Here is a 15,531-nt window from a genome sequence, read left to right on the forward strand (position 1 = left end):
GTTGAAAGCCTCAAAACCATGCAGAAATACCAATGTTTTAATGTGTATCCTTCTAGTCTTTTTTTCTGTATATTTAAAAATGGAATTTGAAATGTGTAATATATATATCTTCATGGTTTTCCACATGAATATCTTCCTGTGCCACAAACTCTCCTTTGGAAACATGATTTAATTGATATAGAACATTCCACTGTACAAATACACCACAGTTTAGAAGACATTTTTTGGGAAGAGGGAAAATGATCAGAGTAGGAAGATTTGTATATAAGAAGGAATGGTGAGCAAAAAAAAAAAAAAAAAAGATAAGTGTGAGTAAATCTAAAAAAAAAATTGATCTTATAAAACATTAACAATAATATCCAAATTGTGGAGTTAAAACAATCAAGATAAAAATAAAACCCTGCTATCTCAGATATGAAGCTACTCCAGAATCCAGCTTTCAGCCAAAGATTAGACAGGCCTATAAAACAAACAATAACACACGTGAGGAACGTGCTTCTAAGTTTAGTCAAGCACATGAGACCAAATGGGCAACACCTGCCTAAAAGTGAAGATAAGAAGGCAGGAAGGGACAGGAAAACTGGATGAACGGAAGTGGGGAATCTGGAGTAGAGAGAGAAAGGGGGAGAATGCTGACACATTGTGGAGATTGCAACCAATGTGGTAAAAAAATTTTGTGTATAAATTTTGAATGAGAAACTAATTTGCACTGTAAACTTTTACCTAAAGCAAAAATAAATAAATAAATAAATAAAAAGATAAAAATAAAACCCCAGACAAGTACTACATAGGATAAATAGGAGTGACTAACAATAAAGCAGGAAACCCTGGTGGCATAGTGGTTAAGTGCTACGGTTGCTAACCAAAAGATCAGCAGTTCAAATGCATCAGGCGCTCCTTGGAAACCCTATGGAGCAGTTCTACTCTGTCCTATAGGGTCTCTATGAGTTGGAATCAACTGGACAGCATCGGTTTTTGTTTTTTTTAACAATAAAGCATTCTTGGATCTTAATCTTTTTGAAGAGGAAGGTAAGTGTATCGGTAAACATTGTTAACTTTTGTTAACTTAAATATGCAAGTAAAAATTGTCAAGATAATTTTCAACAAATAGAGGGGAAAGACGAAAAGGGGATCTATTATTCTAAAAGAAGTCAATAAAAGAGGAACAGAGAAACAGAAACGGTGAGAAAGATAATTGAAAAGTATAAGAGAAGATAGCAAAAGCAAATCCATACAGATCAATTACAACCACTGTGATTAAAAAAAAAATTCAACTACTTGCTATTTTTAAGAGCTACTCTTTTTTTTACTCACAAACCCAAGGATATAAGTAAACAGTAAAACGTATTATGTGACAAATAGCACATAGCTATATTAATGTGGGAAACCCTGGTGGCGTAGTGGTTAAGAGCTATGGCTGCTAACCAAAAGAATGGCGGTTCAAATCCACCAGACGCTCCTTGGAAACTCTATGGGGCAGTTCTACTTCCGTCCTATAGGGTCACTATGAGTCGGAATCAACTTGACCACAATGAGTTTGGGTTCAGTTTCAGTTTATATTAGTGTGAGACAAAATAGACCTTAAAACAAAAAGCATTATAAGAGATTAGAGAGTGAATACATAATAACAAAAGTTTCAATTTTTCAGGAATATTCCCTGAGTCTAAACTTGTTTGCACCCTAATAACATAGATTCAAAATCTGAAGAGTAAAACTGGTTAGGAAGGTGAAGCTCTCTAAAAGGACAAATTGAATCCTACTGTCACAATGGAAGATTTTAGCACATGTGCCAGCAATCCATAGGTTCCAAAAAAAAAAAAAAAAAACCCTTTGCTGTCCAGTCAATTCTGACTCATAGCAACCATATGGAAACTCTGGCGGTATAGAGGTTAAGTGCTACAGCTGCTAACCAAAAGGTTGCCAGTTCAAATCCACCAGGCGCTCCTTGGAAACTCTATGGGGCAGTTCTATTCTGCCCTGTAGGGTCGCTATGAGTCGGGATTGACTCAAAGGCAGTGGGTTTGGTTTTGGTTTGGGTAGCAACCATATAGGACAGAGTAGAACTGCCCCGTAGGGTTTCCAAGGAGCGGCTGGTGGATTTAGACTGCTACCTTTTGGTTTGCAGCCAAGTTCTTAACCACTGGGCCACCAGGGCTTCAGCTGATAGCATAAAGAAATTTAAAATAAAAAAATACAAATATAAATTTGAACAACATCTAAGGATATATATCCTTTTCAAACATTCATAAAAACTGACCACATACTAGGCCATAAAGCGGTCTAGAAAATTTTAAAAAATCTATATCATTCAGATTCCATTCTCTGATTAGAATATTAGAATTAAACTAGAAATAAATTAAAAACTTTATAAATTGGAAATTTAAAAACATTTAAAAATAATCTACAGGCTAAGGATAAAATCGTGAGGGAAAGTAAAATGATAACGAAAATACTGAAAAATAAAACTTGGGGCTGAAGTAAAAATGTATTTAAAAGGAAACAAATCTTTTTTTAATGTTTTTATTAGAAAAGAAGAAATGCTAAAATTGAGTTGAGCATCCAACTCAAGACATTAAAAAAACAGAGTAAATTGTAAAGAAAGTAGGTGGAAGTAAATAATAAAGATAATAAATGAAATAGTAAACAAAGATGCAATACCATATTTTAACACAAATAATGTGCCTAATTGTTTTTTACAGCAACATGTAAAAAAAAATTGGCATAGCGGCACTTATGAAAATACCTTGAGGGGGGAGTGTGCAGCTGGCAAACATATGTAGAAGGTGCGTGTTATTTGCATAAAAATAAGGTATATAGAATTAAAACAAATGCTCTTTATTTTAAAAGACTGATAAAATTGATGAACTTCTGGGAAGACTGAATAAACAATATTAGAGATGAATCAATATGGATGTGAAAAGACTAAAAAAATTGCTGGCGAATATTGGGAATAACTTCATGTTTGTAAATGTGAAAACCTAGGGAAAATGGTCGAATTTCTAAAAAATATATATATAAATTACCAAAACAGCTAAAGAAGAGCAAGAAAACCTAAACAGTCATATAACCATTAAAAACAAAAAAACTTGAATCACTATATAAAAGTCATCTCTTTGTTTTGTCTTTCTTGTAAGTATATCTATCACACAGCCTTTTGCTAATTCGACTTTTTTACAGCTATACAACCTATTGACGTAATTGCAATATTTGGCTGTGCAAACCTACCCTTAATCAATGCAGTTTTCCGAAACTGTTAACCCCTACCCGTTCTTCCCCTCCCTTCCGCCCCTTGTAACCACTAAGAGTAGATTCTGAGGCTGCTTATATACAACCAAAAACCTCATGGGATTTGGTTCCTTGGTTTGGAGGTTTAGGGTCATGGTTTCATGGGACTTTCCAGTTAATTGGCCTAATAACACGTATAGTGTTTCTGTTCTACCCCCTAGTTTGCCATGTGGTTCCTGGGGTCTAGAAAGTTTGCAGGTGGCCATCCAAGGAACAACTGGTCTCTATTTGCCTGAAGCAACAGAGGAAGAAAGAGAATCAGGGATAGGTGGAAGATATGGAATGTGTGGCTAATTGCCTACATGAACAACTGCCTCCTTTGCCATGAGACCAGAAGAACTGGACAGTGCCTGGATATCATTACTGAACATTTTGATCAAAGAGTCTATAGAAGAATCCTGATCAAAAGGGGGAACATGTACAACAGAATTTCAAATTGTCATGAAATCCAGACTTTCTGGAGCCATGGAGGCTAAATGAACTCCTGTATCTGTTACCCTGAAATAATCTTTAAACCTTAAACCAAAAAATATCTCCTGAAGTATTCTTAAAAACAAAAAATAGTTTGGTTTAACCAGTAAAGAATGTCTTCCTTGTGCTCTTTCAAAATCTGTCTATATGGGATCAAATTGGCAACAGCAACTGAAAAGATTAAATAGGAAACTAGGGGGAAGTGAGTTTATGTTGATGGAGGAGGAACAACTCCAGAAAAGGAGGGTGCTAATGGTGGCACAACTTGAAGAATGTAACCAGTGTCACTGAATTGTATATGTAGAAGCTGTTAAATTGAAATATGTTTTGCTATGTATATTCTCAACAACAACAAAAAATCTTTCAAAGAAAAGATCGGCTCAAATAGTTTCATTGGCAGATTTGACCAAATGTTCCAGGAACAGGTTATTCCAATCTTTTACACTTATTTGCAGAGAACAGAGGAGGAAACAAAGACTAGACAAGCAGTGTGAAAATGAAAAAGAACAGGTCAATCTCAGTCATGATTATAGGTGCAAAAATCTTAAACAGACCATTAGCAACTGAATCTAGAGATCTGTGAAAAAGATATTATCACGACCAAGTTGTGTTTATCTCAGAAATGCATTTTGACATTAAAAAAAAAACTAATATAAGTAATCACTTAACAATTTAAAGGAGAAAACAGAACAAACAAAAAAACCCATATGATTAACGAGTCCAGAAAAAGCATTAAATAAAATTCAACAACCACTTAGGATAAGAATTCTTAGCACACTAAGAATAGGGTACTTCCTTAAGCTGATATAGGGCATCTAAAAAACAAAACAAAACAACAACCCTATAGCATTTTAAAAAGCATTCCCTTTAAAATCAGGAGAAGGAAGCCAATTATCAACAATTCTATTCAGAGTTGTACCAGACGTGCTAGTTAACACAATAAGCAAGAAAAAGAAATTCTATTAATCATACTGGGCTAGGTTATTCTGCAATAACCAAAAAGTTCAATATTTCAGAGACTTAAAAAACAAGATCTATCACTCATGCCCATGTCATATCAATGAATGGTTCTGTTCTATGACAACCACAGAAAAAAGAATAAGAGTTGGAAACAAAACTGCCGATCCTTATTCTTCTGATATAATTCTTTATAATTGTCCTGGATTGAATTGTGTCCCCCCAAAATATCTGTCAACTTAGCTGGGTCATGAGTCCCAGTATTCTGTGATTGTCCACCATTTTATGTGATTTCCCTATGTGTTGTAAATCCTATCACTATGATGAAATGAGATGGATTAGTGGCAGTTATATTGATGAAATATACAAGATTAGATAGTGTCTTAAGCCAATCTCTCTGAGATATAAAACACAGAAGTGAGCAGAGAGACAGGGGGACCTCATACCACCAAAAAAGACACACCACCAGCAGGCTGCATCGTTTGGACCTGAGGTTCCTGCACTGAGATGCTCCTGGACCAAGGGAAGACTGATGACAAGGGCCTTCCTTCAGAGCCAACAGAGAAAGAAAGACTTCCCCTGGAGCCAGCACCCTGAATTCAGACTTCTAGTCTACCGGACTGGGGGAGAATAAACTTTTCTTTGTTAAAGCCATCCACTTGTGGTATTTCTGCTATAGCAGCAGTAGATAACCAAAAAATATATAATTGATATATGATATAACTGATATATGATATAAAAACCAAACCCAGTGCCGTTGAGTCGATTCTGACTCATAGCGACCCTATACTATAATATAAAAACTTAAAAGAATACAGATTATTAGAATTAATAAGAATTTACAATATAGCTAGATGTAAAATTGATATATTAAAAAAATAGCCTTTAAACTAGTAACAAGCAGGTAGGAGATACAACAAAGAAGATAACCATGTGTGATATAAATCGGGTTGTTTTCTATTCACACACAGAAAAATTGACCAGTGGAGCAGAACAGAGTCCAGAAAGAGGCCCACACATACATGGAAACCTGGAAAACAATGGAGTGACAGACTGCCAGGGCAGGCCAGTGGATAACGGAACTCATAAATAAATGGGTCAGGACAATTGCTTATTTGTGTAGGAAAAAAAAAAAGAAAGAAAATTAATCCCCACCTCAAGCCATATAAACACAAAATGAATTCCAGATAGATTGAAGACTTAAACATGAAAAACAAAATTTAAAAACTTGCAGAGGGAAAACATAGGAGGTTATCTTTATGACCTGGGTGGAGAGTAGGAAAAGATTTCTTAAACTCCAAAAAATGATCAAGGTAAAGTTTCATAAATGTGACCAGGTTAAAATGAAGAACACATGTTCATCAAAAGACATCCTAATGACAGTGAAAAGAAAAGCAACCAACCAAGACAAGAAAATTTACCATATGAAACTGACAAAGGATTATTATCTAGAATATATATTTTAAAACACCTACAAATCATTAAAAAGACAAACCACCAGCAGAAAACTGAGCAAAAGTCAGGGACAGGTATTTCATAGAAGAGCAGACAAGAATGACCGAGACACATGAAATGGTGCTCAACCTAAAAGCTTAACGAAAACTTAAAAGCCTGACATTGTCAGTGTCAACGTGGATGAGGAGTGGGGATAACTCTCAGACACTCCTACTGGGCGTGTTCATGGCTACAACCTCATCCAGCGTTACCAGGTAAAGTGGACCATGTGCCCACCCTGCGATCAGTGATTCCCCTCCTACGGATACCCTAGAGCAACAGTTCTCAGTGTCGTCAGTTGTCTCCTGGGGGTCCCTGGGGCCCTTTGGAAGGATCTATAATGGCAAAACTATTTTCATAATAAGATGTTATTTGCCTTTTTACTGTATTGATATTTGCACTGATGGTGCAAAAGTAATAGTGGGAAAAATTGCAGGTGCTTTAGCACGAATCAAGCAGAGGCACCAAACCACACTGGTGGTCATTGTATTCTTCACTGCCACACAGTATATACATACGTATGAAGCCCACTGTAACCTAAGAAAGTCCTTGATGAGACAATAAAACTTTTTAAGTTTTATTAAATTTTGACCCTTGAGTACACATCTCTTTAATGTTCTATGTGAAGATACAGAGAGTACACAGAAAGCACTTCTATGTGCTGAAGTTGTCTTGACGGAAAGTACTTATGCGGTTGTGAGCCCAACTAGCCACTTTTTTTTCATGGAACACCATTTTCACTTGAAAGAAGGGCTCACAGACAAACTATGGTTATCCAGATTTCCGTATTTGGCAGATATTTTCTTGAAAATGAAAGAAATGAGCCTGTTACTTCAAGGAAAACAACTGACGGTATTTGTTGCCAATGATAAAATCCAAGGTTGCAATAGAAAATTGGGAATTATAAAACATGTATCCATTTCTATGAGCTTGACAGCTTCCCAATACTTAAAGACTTTTTATAAAGTGAGATCGGTAGTGATATTAATGAATGTGATTGTAAAATATCATAGTAATGAAACGTGTCAACATTTGGAAGATCTGAATAACTCATCTAGTACTGCTATAACAGAAATACCACAAGTGGATGGCTTTAACAAAAGAAATTTATTTTCTCACAGTCTAGTAGGCTCGAAGTCCAAATTCAGGGCATCAGCTCTAGGGGAAGACTTTCTCTCTCTGTTGGCTTTGGAGAAAGGTCTTTTTCATCAATCTTCCCCTGGACAGGGAGCTTCTCTGCGCAGGGTTTAAAGGATGTGCTCTGCTCCCGGTGCTTTCTTGGTGGTATGAGGTCTCCAACTCTCTGCTTGCTTCCCTTTCCTTTTATCTCTTGAGAGATAAAAGGTGGTGCAGGCCACACCCCAGGGAAACTCTCTTTACATTAGATCAGGGAGGTGGCCTGAGCAAGGGTGGTGTTATAATCGCACCCTAATCCTTTTAACATAAAATTACAATCACAACATGGAGGGCAGCCACTCAATACTGGGAAGCATGGCCTAACCAAGTTGATACACACATTTTTGGGGGGACATAATTCAATCCATGACACTCAGTGAACTCGTATTTTCCAAATGACCAAATTGTGAACTTAAAAAATCATGCATGAGCAAAAGACTTCTTCAAAGTGCAAGACTAACCAATATAAAAAAAATATTTAGTGTAACAGAGTACAGAAAGTTCATAGGTGTGTTTTCAGATTCCACATTGCAATTAACCTTTAAAAGCTACCACTTGCTGAGTGTTAGTATAGTATCAAAGAAGAATACTCACAATCATCTGAAACAACTATAAAATACACCTCCCTTTTCCGACTACATATCTGTTGAGTTGGGTTTTCCTCAATTGATATAACGTATGCCAAGAGATTAATATAAAAGCAAATATGAGAATCCAGATGTCTTTTTTCAGTCAGACATGAAAGAGATTTGTAAAAATACTATAAAACGATATCACTTTTCTTTTTGAAAACTTGTATATTTTTGTATGAATTTTTTCTATTGAATAGACATAGAAAAAAATTCATACATCAAGTATGAGACTAAAAACTAATTTGAAAAATATATGAAGGATACACACAAAACTTAAAAGTGGTTACCAGTGAGATGGAGGGGAATTTGATTTTTTAATGCAAATAATGCTGTATTGTTTAAAATTTACATCAACAATGTAACTGTATTTTAAAATTATTATAATATAGTACTTTCAAATTTATACTTATAAAAAATCTGGGAAAGACACTCTAAACTATTGGTGGTGTTTACTTCTGGGTAGCATGACTAGCGGCACTACTCGTTATTTTTTTTTTTGCACTTTTTTTATTGTGTTTTAGATGAAGTTTTGCAGAGCAAATTAGTTTCTCATTAAACAATTAATATACATATTGTTTTGTGACATTGGTTGCCAACCCTGTGACATGTCAACACTCTCCCCTTCAGGACTTTGGGTTCCCCATTACCAGCTTTCTTGTCCCCTGCTGCCTTCTCATCCTTGCCCCTGGGCTGTTGTGCCCATTTAGTCTCATTTTGTTTTGGGCCTGTCTAATCTTTGGTTAAAGGGTGAATCTCGGGAGCGCCTTCAGTACTGAGTTAAAAGGGTGTCAGGGGCCATACTCTCGGGGTTTCTCTGAGCACTACTCATTTTATTTTCACTCTATGGATTTAATTTGTTATAGTGATTTTTGTTCCTTTTATAATTAAAAGAGAGAATTAAAAAGAAAAAAAAATCACTTTTCTTAGTAACTTTTTATTTTGGAAAATATAGTTATTTTCCATAAAATATGTTAACATGTAATGGGGCATTATTATTTTTGAATAAATACTTGAGAATTATTTTTTAATTTCAAATGTAATAAATATTGATTGATGTGACGCATATAAGTAAAAGTTCTTTGAGGTCTTCAAGAATTCTCAAGAATGTAAAGGAGTCCTGAGACCAAAACTTTTGAGAACTAATGCCCTAGAGAAATGTGTGTCCATGTACACCAGGAAACAGGTATAAGAATGTTCATGGCAGCAATGTTCATAATTCCAAAAAGTTGAGAACAATTAACATGTCCATCTACAGTAGAGTGGATAAATAAATGTTATGTGCAATCTCGATATAAAAAAAACCAAACCAAACCCAGTGCCGTCAAGTCGATTCCGACTCATACTGACCCTATAGGACAGAGTAGAACTGGCCCATAGAGTTTCCAAGGAGCGCCTGGTGGATTTGAACTGCTGACCCTTTGGTTAGCAGCCGTAGCACTTAACCACTATGCCACCAGGGTTTCCAATCTTGATTCACAATAAGTATTTCACAATAAAAACTAATACTTGAGAATGGCAAAAAACCCAAAACATCTTCTTAGAAGTAGCAAAGTCTCCCTTCCATCTCTGACCCTTGGTCCCAAGACTGCCTTCTCCAGAGCAACCAGCATTCCTGAGATGGTTTATGCACCTGGGCAAGCATATAAGTATACATACACCTTCCTTTTTTGTTGTTGTTACACAAATGGTCACATACTCTTGTCACTGTTCACTCTACTTTTTCCTCTCAACAATGGATTTTGGTGATTGTTCCATACTTATTCTTTTCAATAGTTGCATAGCATTCCATTTATGGATTATTATAATTTTTTAATCCAGTCCTCATGATGGGTGATAAGGTAGTTTGCTCCCAGTCTTTGGTAATAATACGCATGGTATATCCAGAATATTTTTGTACACACATCTTTGTGAACCTGGATGTGCATATCTGTAGGATAAATTATTAAGTGTGGAATGTTGGGGCCAAGGGTGTACGTTTAAAGTGTTGCTGCCATTGCCAAGGCGCCTGGCAAAGTGGCTGTGCCCATTTTGCAATCCCCCCAACAATGTATGAGAATGTGTTTCCCTACACATTGATCCCCACAGTGTGTTCTCCAACTACTTCATTTTTGCATATCTGATAGACGAAGATGCTCTCTCATTTAACTTGTACCACTTTTTTTTTTTTTTTTCAGGTGTGAGGGTAGAAGATACCCTTTTTCCAGTTCTGGTTTGGAGTTAGCCGACTTTTTAAAACGCCAGGCACCCTGCTGGTTGGGCTCAGAGAGATGGGAGAAGTCTTGAAATCCAGGTGTGTGGGACGGTGTTTTAAGGGAGGCCCATAGTAACAGCTCCACTCCTTACCAGGGGAAGGGGGCGCGGTTACCTGTCCCGGAAGGCGCGCATCAGCCTGCGCTTCCCCGAGTGGCCGCTGGAGGGCACCGGCGCCCACTAATCGCACTGGGAGGGGCCTCGGGGTTCCCGAGCGCTGTAGAGCGTCCTTCACCTTCATCCCCAACCAGGGCCACGGCCTGACCCGAGGCTCTCGCGGTGGCCTGCCCGGCGACCCTCCCTCCCTCGCCAGGTGGATGACCACGCTGGGCACTTCCCACCTGCCCAGGCTACCCCGGGACTCTGGGCTGTCGCATATGTTGAGCTCGGGACCGTCTGCGAGCTGGAGGGGTGTGGGCAGGGTCCCTCCATGCCCTATCTGCCGGCTCTAGGCCCCTTCAAAGCTCGCCCAGCTAATGCTCTTTGGATTCCCCCAGAGAGACCAGTGGGCGGGAGCCACTGCTGGGACAGCCTACCTGTGTGCTGGACAGAGGGTCCTTGTTCACAAAAGCCTGGACAAACTCCTCAGGCCCGATGTGTCGCAGCCGTTCCTGCAGGGGGATCGTTCCTGCATGGTGCACCTGCCCTGCTCCCTGGGTGCCCCCGCCCTCCCTATGGGGCCTATGGACACCTGTCCTTCATTCTGGGGCCCAGGGTATGGGTTCTGGGCTGTCATAAAGCTCCTTTCCCTGAGGGGGGCAGCCATACCCCACCCCTCCCCAGCCTCTGAGGCCAGCCACAGTGCCTGGGTCCTGGAGAATGGCCCCACAGGGAGCGTTTGCTGGGTGTGATATCCAGGGACTGCCTCTTCCAAGGAGGCCTGGCAGCTAAAAGCGTGGGGTCTGGAGTCAGAATTGAATCCTAGCTCTGCCCGCACTGCTGTGTGAACTCAGGCAAATCACTTAGCCTTTCTAGGCCTGGGTTTCCTCATCTGCGAAATGGGAATAATAATGGTACTACCTGGTGGGAAGATGAAATGAGACAGTGCATGTAAGCAATGAGTAGTGTCTGGAAAGCAGTAAAGGGGCCATGAATGGTGAGGTTTGGCAGGAATGAAGCCCACTCCCCAGCCTCCCCTTGGCCTTCTACATCCACAAGGAGTGCAATTTGTTGGGGTGAGGCCGGGGGTCCTCCTCACAAGCAGGAAGGGCTTGTTGGGGCAGCTCTGAAAGCTGGGGCAGGTTTAGTGTGTTGGGGTGAGTCCCAGATGGGGAAACTGAGGTGTAGGTGGGGAAGGCACTTGTCCTGGGGATCACACAGCAGGTGGTATCAGAGCCAGGGTTTGAACCCATCACTCTGCCCCAGGCCTAGGCTCTCCTGCCCTCCTGCTTCTTGCCACAGGACAGAGTGGGACACTGCTCCAGAGCTCAGGGCCCTCCAGAGACGCCCTGCTGTAAGAGGCTCAGGCCCCGTGTTATGCTGAGATGAGGGGCCTGGGCCAGGTAAGAGGGCCAAGGAGTGCAGAGGCTCCCCCAGTCATTCCAGCTCTGGATCTGGACAGAGGGTGATCAGGCCTGCTCACCAGCTCCACGTGGGTCAGCTGCTGGGCCAGTGTGTAGGGATCATTGCAGACGCCAAGGAGCTCCCGGTGGATAGAGGCTGGTGGCTTGGTCCTGTAGGAGATGGGCTTGTCGGCACCCACTAGGCCTTCCGGCCCCTGGCCCAGAGCCGCCAGCTTCTTGTGCAGGGCCTGCAGGAGCTGGTGCATCCTCTTTCGGTAGGCCTGCAGTGGGGCGGGCGGGGTGGAAGAGGGGTGCTCAGACCAGAATACTCATCTCTGCATCTCCCAGAGTCAGCAGAATGGACTCAGGTCTCTGGAGAAAATGCCAGGTACCAGCAGGCGTGCCAGGACCTGCCCCACCCCAAATAGGCCCCAATCCCAGGCAAGTTAGGCTTGGGAAGAAAACTCAAGGCCATTTGGAGAGAAGGCCGCCGTGTTATGGTGGGAGCTGAGAAGCACAAACATCAGGAGTCCAGCTACCTGAGCTGTCAGGGGAGTGGGCAATCCAGGGTGACAGAGGAGAGAGAGAAGAGGGAGACAAGGAAGGGGCAAGCCCTGGGCCAGTTGGCCTTGTCAGAAGCCTTCCTGCCCTCAGCCTCACCGCCCTGTCCTCTGCCCCACGTCACCCTCTGTGATTTCTTTAGAGCCCTAACTACTGTTGGAGACAACCTGGTGTGTTCCTTTGTGCTGCTCCCCTCTGTGTTCTCAGAGCGAGCCAGGTCTGGCACAGGGTGGGTGCTCATGACCACTCACTGTACCAACCCTCACCTTACCACTCAGTTTGGACCACAGATTCCTGCTCTGGGCCACATCCTAGGCTGGGTGCACAGGGATTAAAAAGCCATGGCCCTGCCCTCGAGGGGTGCCCATCCTTCCCTTCCCAAGGAGAAGTTGACTATCCACTCCTCTTCCCAGGGTCAGCTGTATCAAGGAATGTGCCAAATGGGGTGGGCTTATTAGGTGACATGTCGACATGTTCCTGAAGGGTTTTTTGGTCAATAACCACAGAGCAGGGCCCTGAGCTCACCAGCCTATGACAAATGGCCCCACCAAAGGGAGTGTCTTAGGCCAGGTTCTCTAGAGAAGCAAAACCAGTAAAGTGTATAAACGTATATATGGAGAGATTTATATCAAGGAAATGGCTCACATGGTTGTAGAAGCTGGAATATCCCAATTCTGTGGGTCAGGAGAGAGGCTTCTCCTGATTCACGTAGCCGCAGGGGCTGGCAAACCCAAGACTGACAGGTCAGAGAGCAGGGCTCTTGCTCGCAGGCTGCGAAGATTGGCAGGCAAGACCACAGGTAAGCTGCTAGCTCAAGTCCCAAGAACTGGAGGCTGGACAAATAGGAGCTAGCTGCAGGCTTCAGAGTGAGCAAAAGCCACAAGCCTTGCCAGAATGTCCACTTATATTCAATGTAGGCCACAAGCTCAAGGAAACTCCCTTTCAACTGATTGGCTATCACAGCAGATCCCATCATGGAGGTGATCACATTATATCAGGTCTCATCATGGAAGTGATCACATCATATGACTGCCAAACCACTGAGTATCATGGCCCACCCAAGTTGACACATAACTTTAACCATCACAGGGGACTCAATCCCACTTGAGCCAAGGAGCTGGCCTGGTATTGCCAGAGGCAGGAGGTATGGCAGTCAGAGCCTGGTCTCCCAAGAATGATGAGGAATCAGCTGGACAGGGCCCCAGAGGGCTCAGGAAATAAGGAGATATGACTAGTCAGTGTTGTCAGGTAATTTAGATAACAAAAGAGCATTTTCCTTTATGTAATTCTGAACCACACAAACCCAGCGAGAAGCATCATTGTGGGGGCAGGTGGGGCATCTGGGCCTCGACACTTCTTTGAAGTCTCTGATGGGGGCCAAGGGAGGGTGGTTGATGCCCAGGGGCTGTTGGTGCCCAGTGTTCTGGGAAGGGCAGAGCCCTCAGGACACAGAACAGGACAGGCGGCTGTCAGTGGACAGTCCTTGCATGTAACCAAGAGAGAAGGCTCTCACTGATTAGCTGGGGCAGTTTGGGTAAACTGAGGCCCGTCTTTCTGCTTGGTCACCCACAGAAGTAATGGCCCTTCTTTGCTCTGTGCATCCAAAAGTGTGGTCAGGGTGCTATCTTATGGGTTCTACCTGAGCGCAGGAAGAGGTGAGTAGGGTTCAGTCATAGCCAGTCCTTGTGACACGATGGGCCATCTGTGAGTCCTGCACCTCCACCTGCCCTCTAGTCGCTCTTTCTTGCACAGCCAACCATCTCACAAGAGGGCTACCACTGCTGTCGCCTTTCCTCGCCTCCCAGTCATCCCTCAAACACCCCCACTTGCTGCCACAGTGAACTGACTCTCGCTGTCACCCTGGGGCCTACTGTCACTAAACCAATGTCTCAGGCTAAATCTGCTTTGGCTGTTGTCCTGGCCTCAGCCTCCAGTTCCTCCTGCCTCTGTCTGCAGGCATGTCTCCATCCCTCCTCATTACATGCTGGGCTCTTCCTGCCTCTGTCCAGCCCTGTGTCCTCACTGTGTCCTCTGTTCCTGGATCTTCCAGTGCACATCCATAGTGTCAGTCAGTGTCTGGTGTGGACCTTGCCCACATGTGCATGTTCGGCCTTCCCTCTGCTCTCCAGAGCTGCACAGAGAGTGGTCCACCTGAGCTCTCCGCAGTTCCAGGCACTCCAGGCTTAATACACTCTTTTCTCTCAGAGCTGGTCCTCTTCCCACATCCCTCTTTCAGTGAATGGCTCAGCAGCCATCACGCCTGTAGGCTGGAGGTCATCCCTGACACCACTGTCTCTCTCCTGCCACTCCAGCCACCACCAGTCCTGTTGGTTTTACTGCCTTCTACTTCCATGTGTCCCCACCACTGTCACCAGGGCTCTCTCCATGGTCCAGGCCTTCTAAATAGTCCGCTTGCATCCATGCCGGTTTCACCCTCCACTCTGTAGGCTGAGTGTTGAAATACAGATCTGATCACACAGCCCCTGTCTTTGAAATGCCTGCCTCCAAAGCATGGTTAAGGCCCCTGAGGGCGGTTCTGGCCACGCCCAGTGACCTCCACATGCCCCTTGCTCCCCTCTTAGTGCTCCATGTACAGATCACCTGTGTCCTTGCAGGGCCTCTGCGCCCTTCTCCCTTTGGCAAGCTCTCCTCATCTTTTGGCTTGAAGCTTGAGCATCAGTTCTCAGGGCCAGCGGCCTTCCTGCATCTTGATTCTAGAGCTATCACGTGAGCCTCCTCTCACTAGACTACAAGCACTGGCCACTCTTTGCCTGTTACTCATCCCCAGCATGGTGGCTAGGCCTGGGCACATACCTCTATTGAATGACTGCATGGACATGGCCTTCCAAGTATTTGTCAGTCATTCTCCCCACCTAGACATCATCAAGAATGCAGTGTCTGCCTGTCATTTGATATAACCACATGGCTACCTTATTATTATTTTTAATGCAGATAGTTTTGCAGGACTTGTTTCTATTGAGGTGGTAAAAACGATTAACATGCTTGGCTGCTAACTGAAATGTTGGAGATTCATGTCCACCCAGAGGGACCTTGGAAGAAAGGTCTGGTGATCTGGTTCCAAAACTCAGCCTTTGAAAACCTTATGGAGCACAGCTCTACTCTGACACACATGCAGTCGCCATGAGTTGGGGTTGACTTGACAGCAACTGGTTACTGGTTTACATTTAACCAATACTCACTCC

At 42.7% G+C, this 15,531-nt stretch overlaps 1 protein-coding gene across 3 annotated transcripts in view; it reads right to left on the reverse strand.

The window, feature by feature from the left end:
* RASGEF1C (RasGEF domain family member 1C) overlaps window positions 1–15,531 on the reverse strand; it is a 43,750-nt gene that overhangs the window by 21,727 nt on the left and 6,492 nt on the right. For 2 of the 3 annotated variants that reach the window (XM_064279286.1, XM_003404706.4), the window contains 2 exons: window positions 11,848–12,048; window positions 10,802–10,876 (listed from right to left, as the gene is read on the reverse strand). In XM_064279286.1, the coding sequence (XP_064135356.1) occupies window positions 10,802–10,876; window positions 11,848–12,048 (276 nt within the window). Of the gene's footprint in view, window positions 1–10,801; window positions 10,877–11,847; window positions 12,049–14,154; window positions 14,158–15,531 lie in introns of all 3 variants that reach the window. The other variant, XM_064279285.1, reaches the window with a different exon arrangement.

This window comes from Loxodonta africana, chromosome 2 (genome assembly GCF_030014295.1).
Source record: "Loxodonta africana isolate mLoxAfr1 chromosome 2, mLoxAfr1.hap2, whole genome shotgun sequence".
Classification (NCBI taxonomy): domain Eukaryota; kingdom Metazoa; phylum Chordata; class Mammalia; order Proboscidea; family Elephantidae; genus Loxodonta; species Loxodonta africana.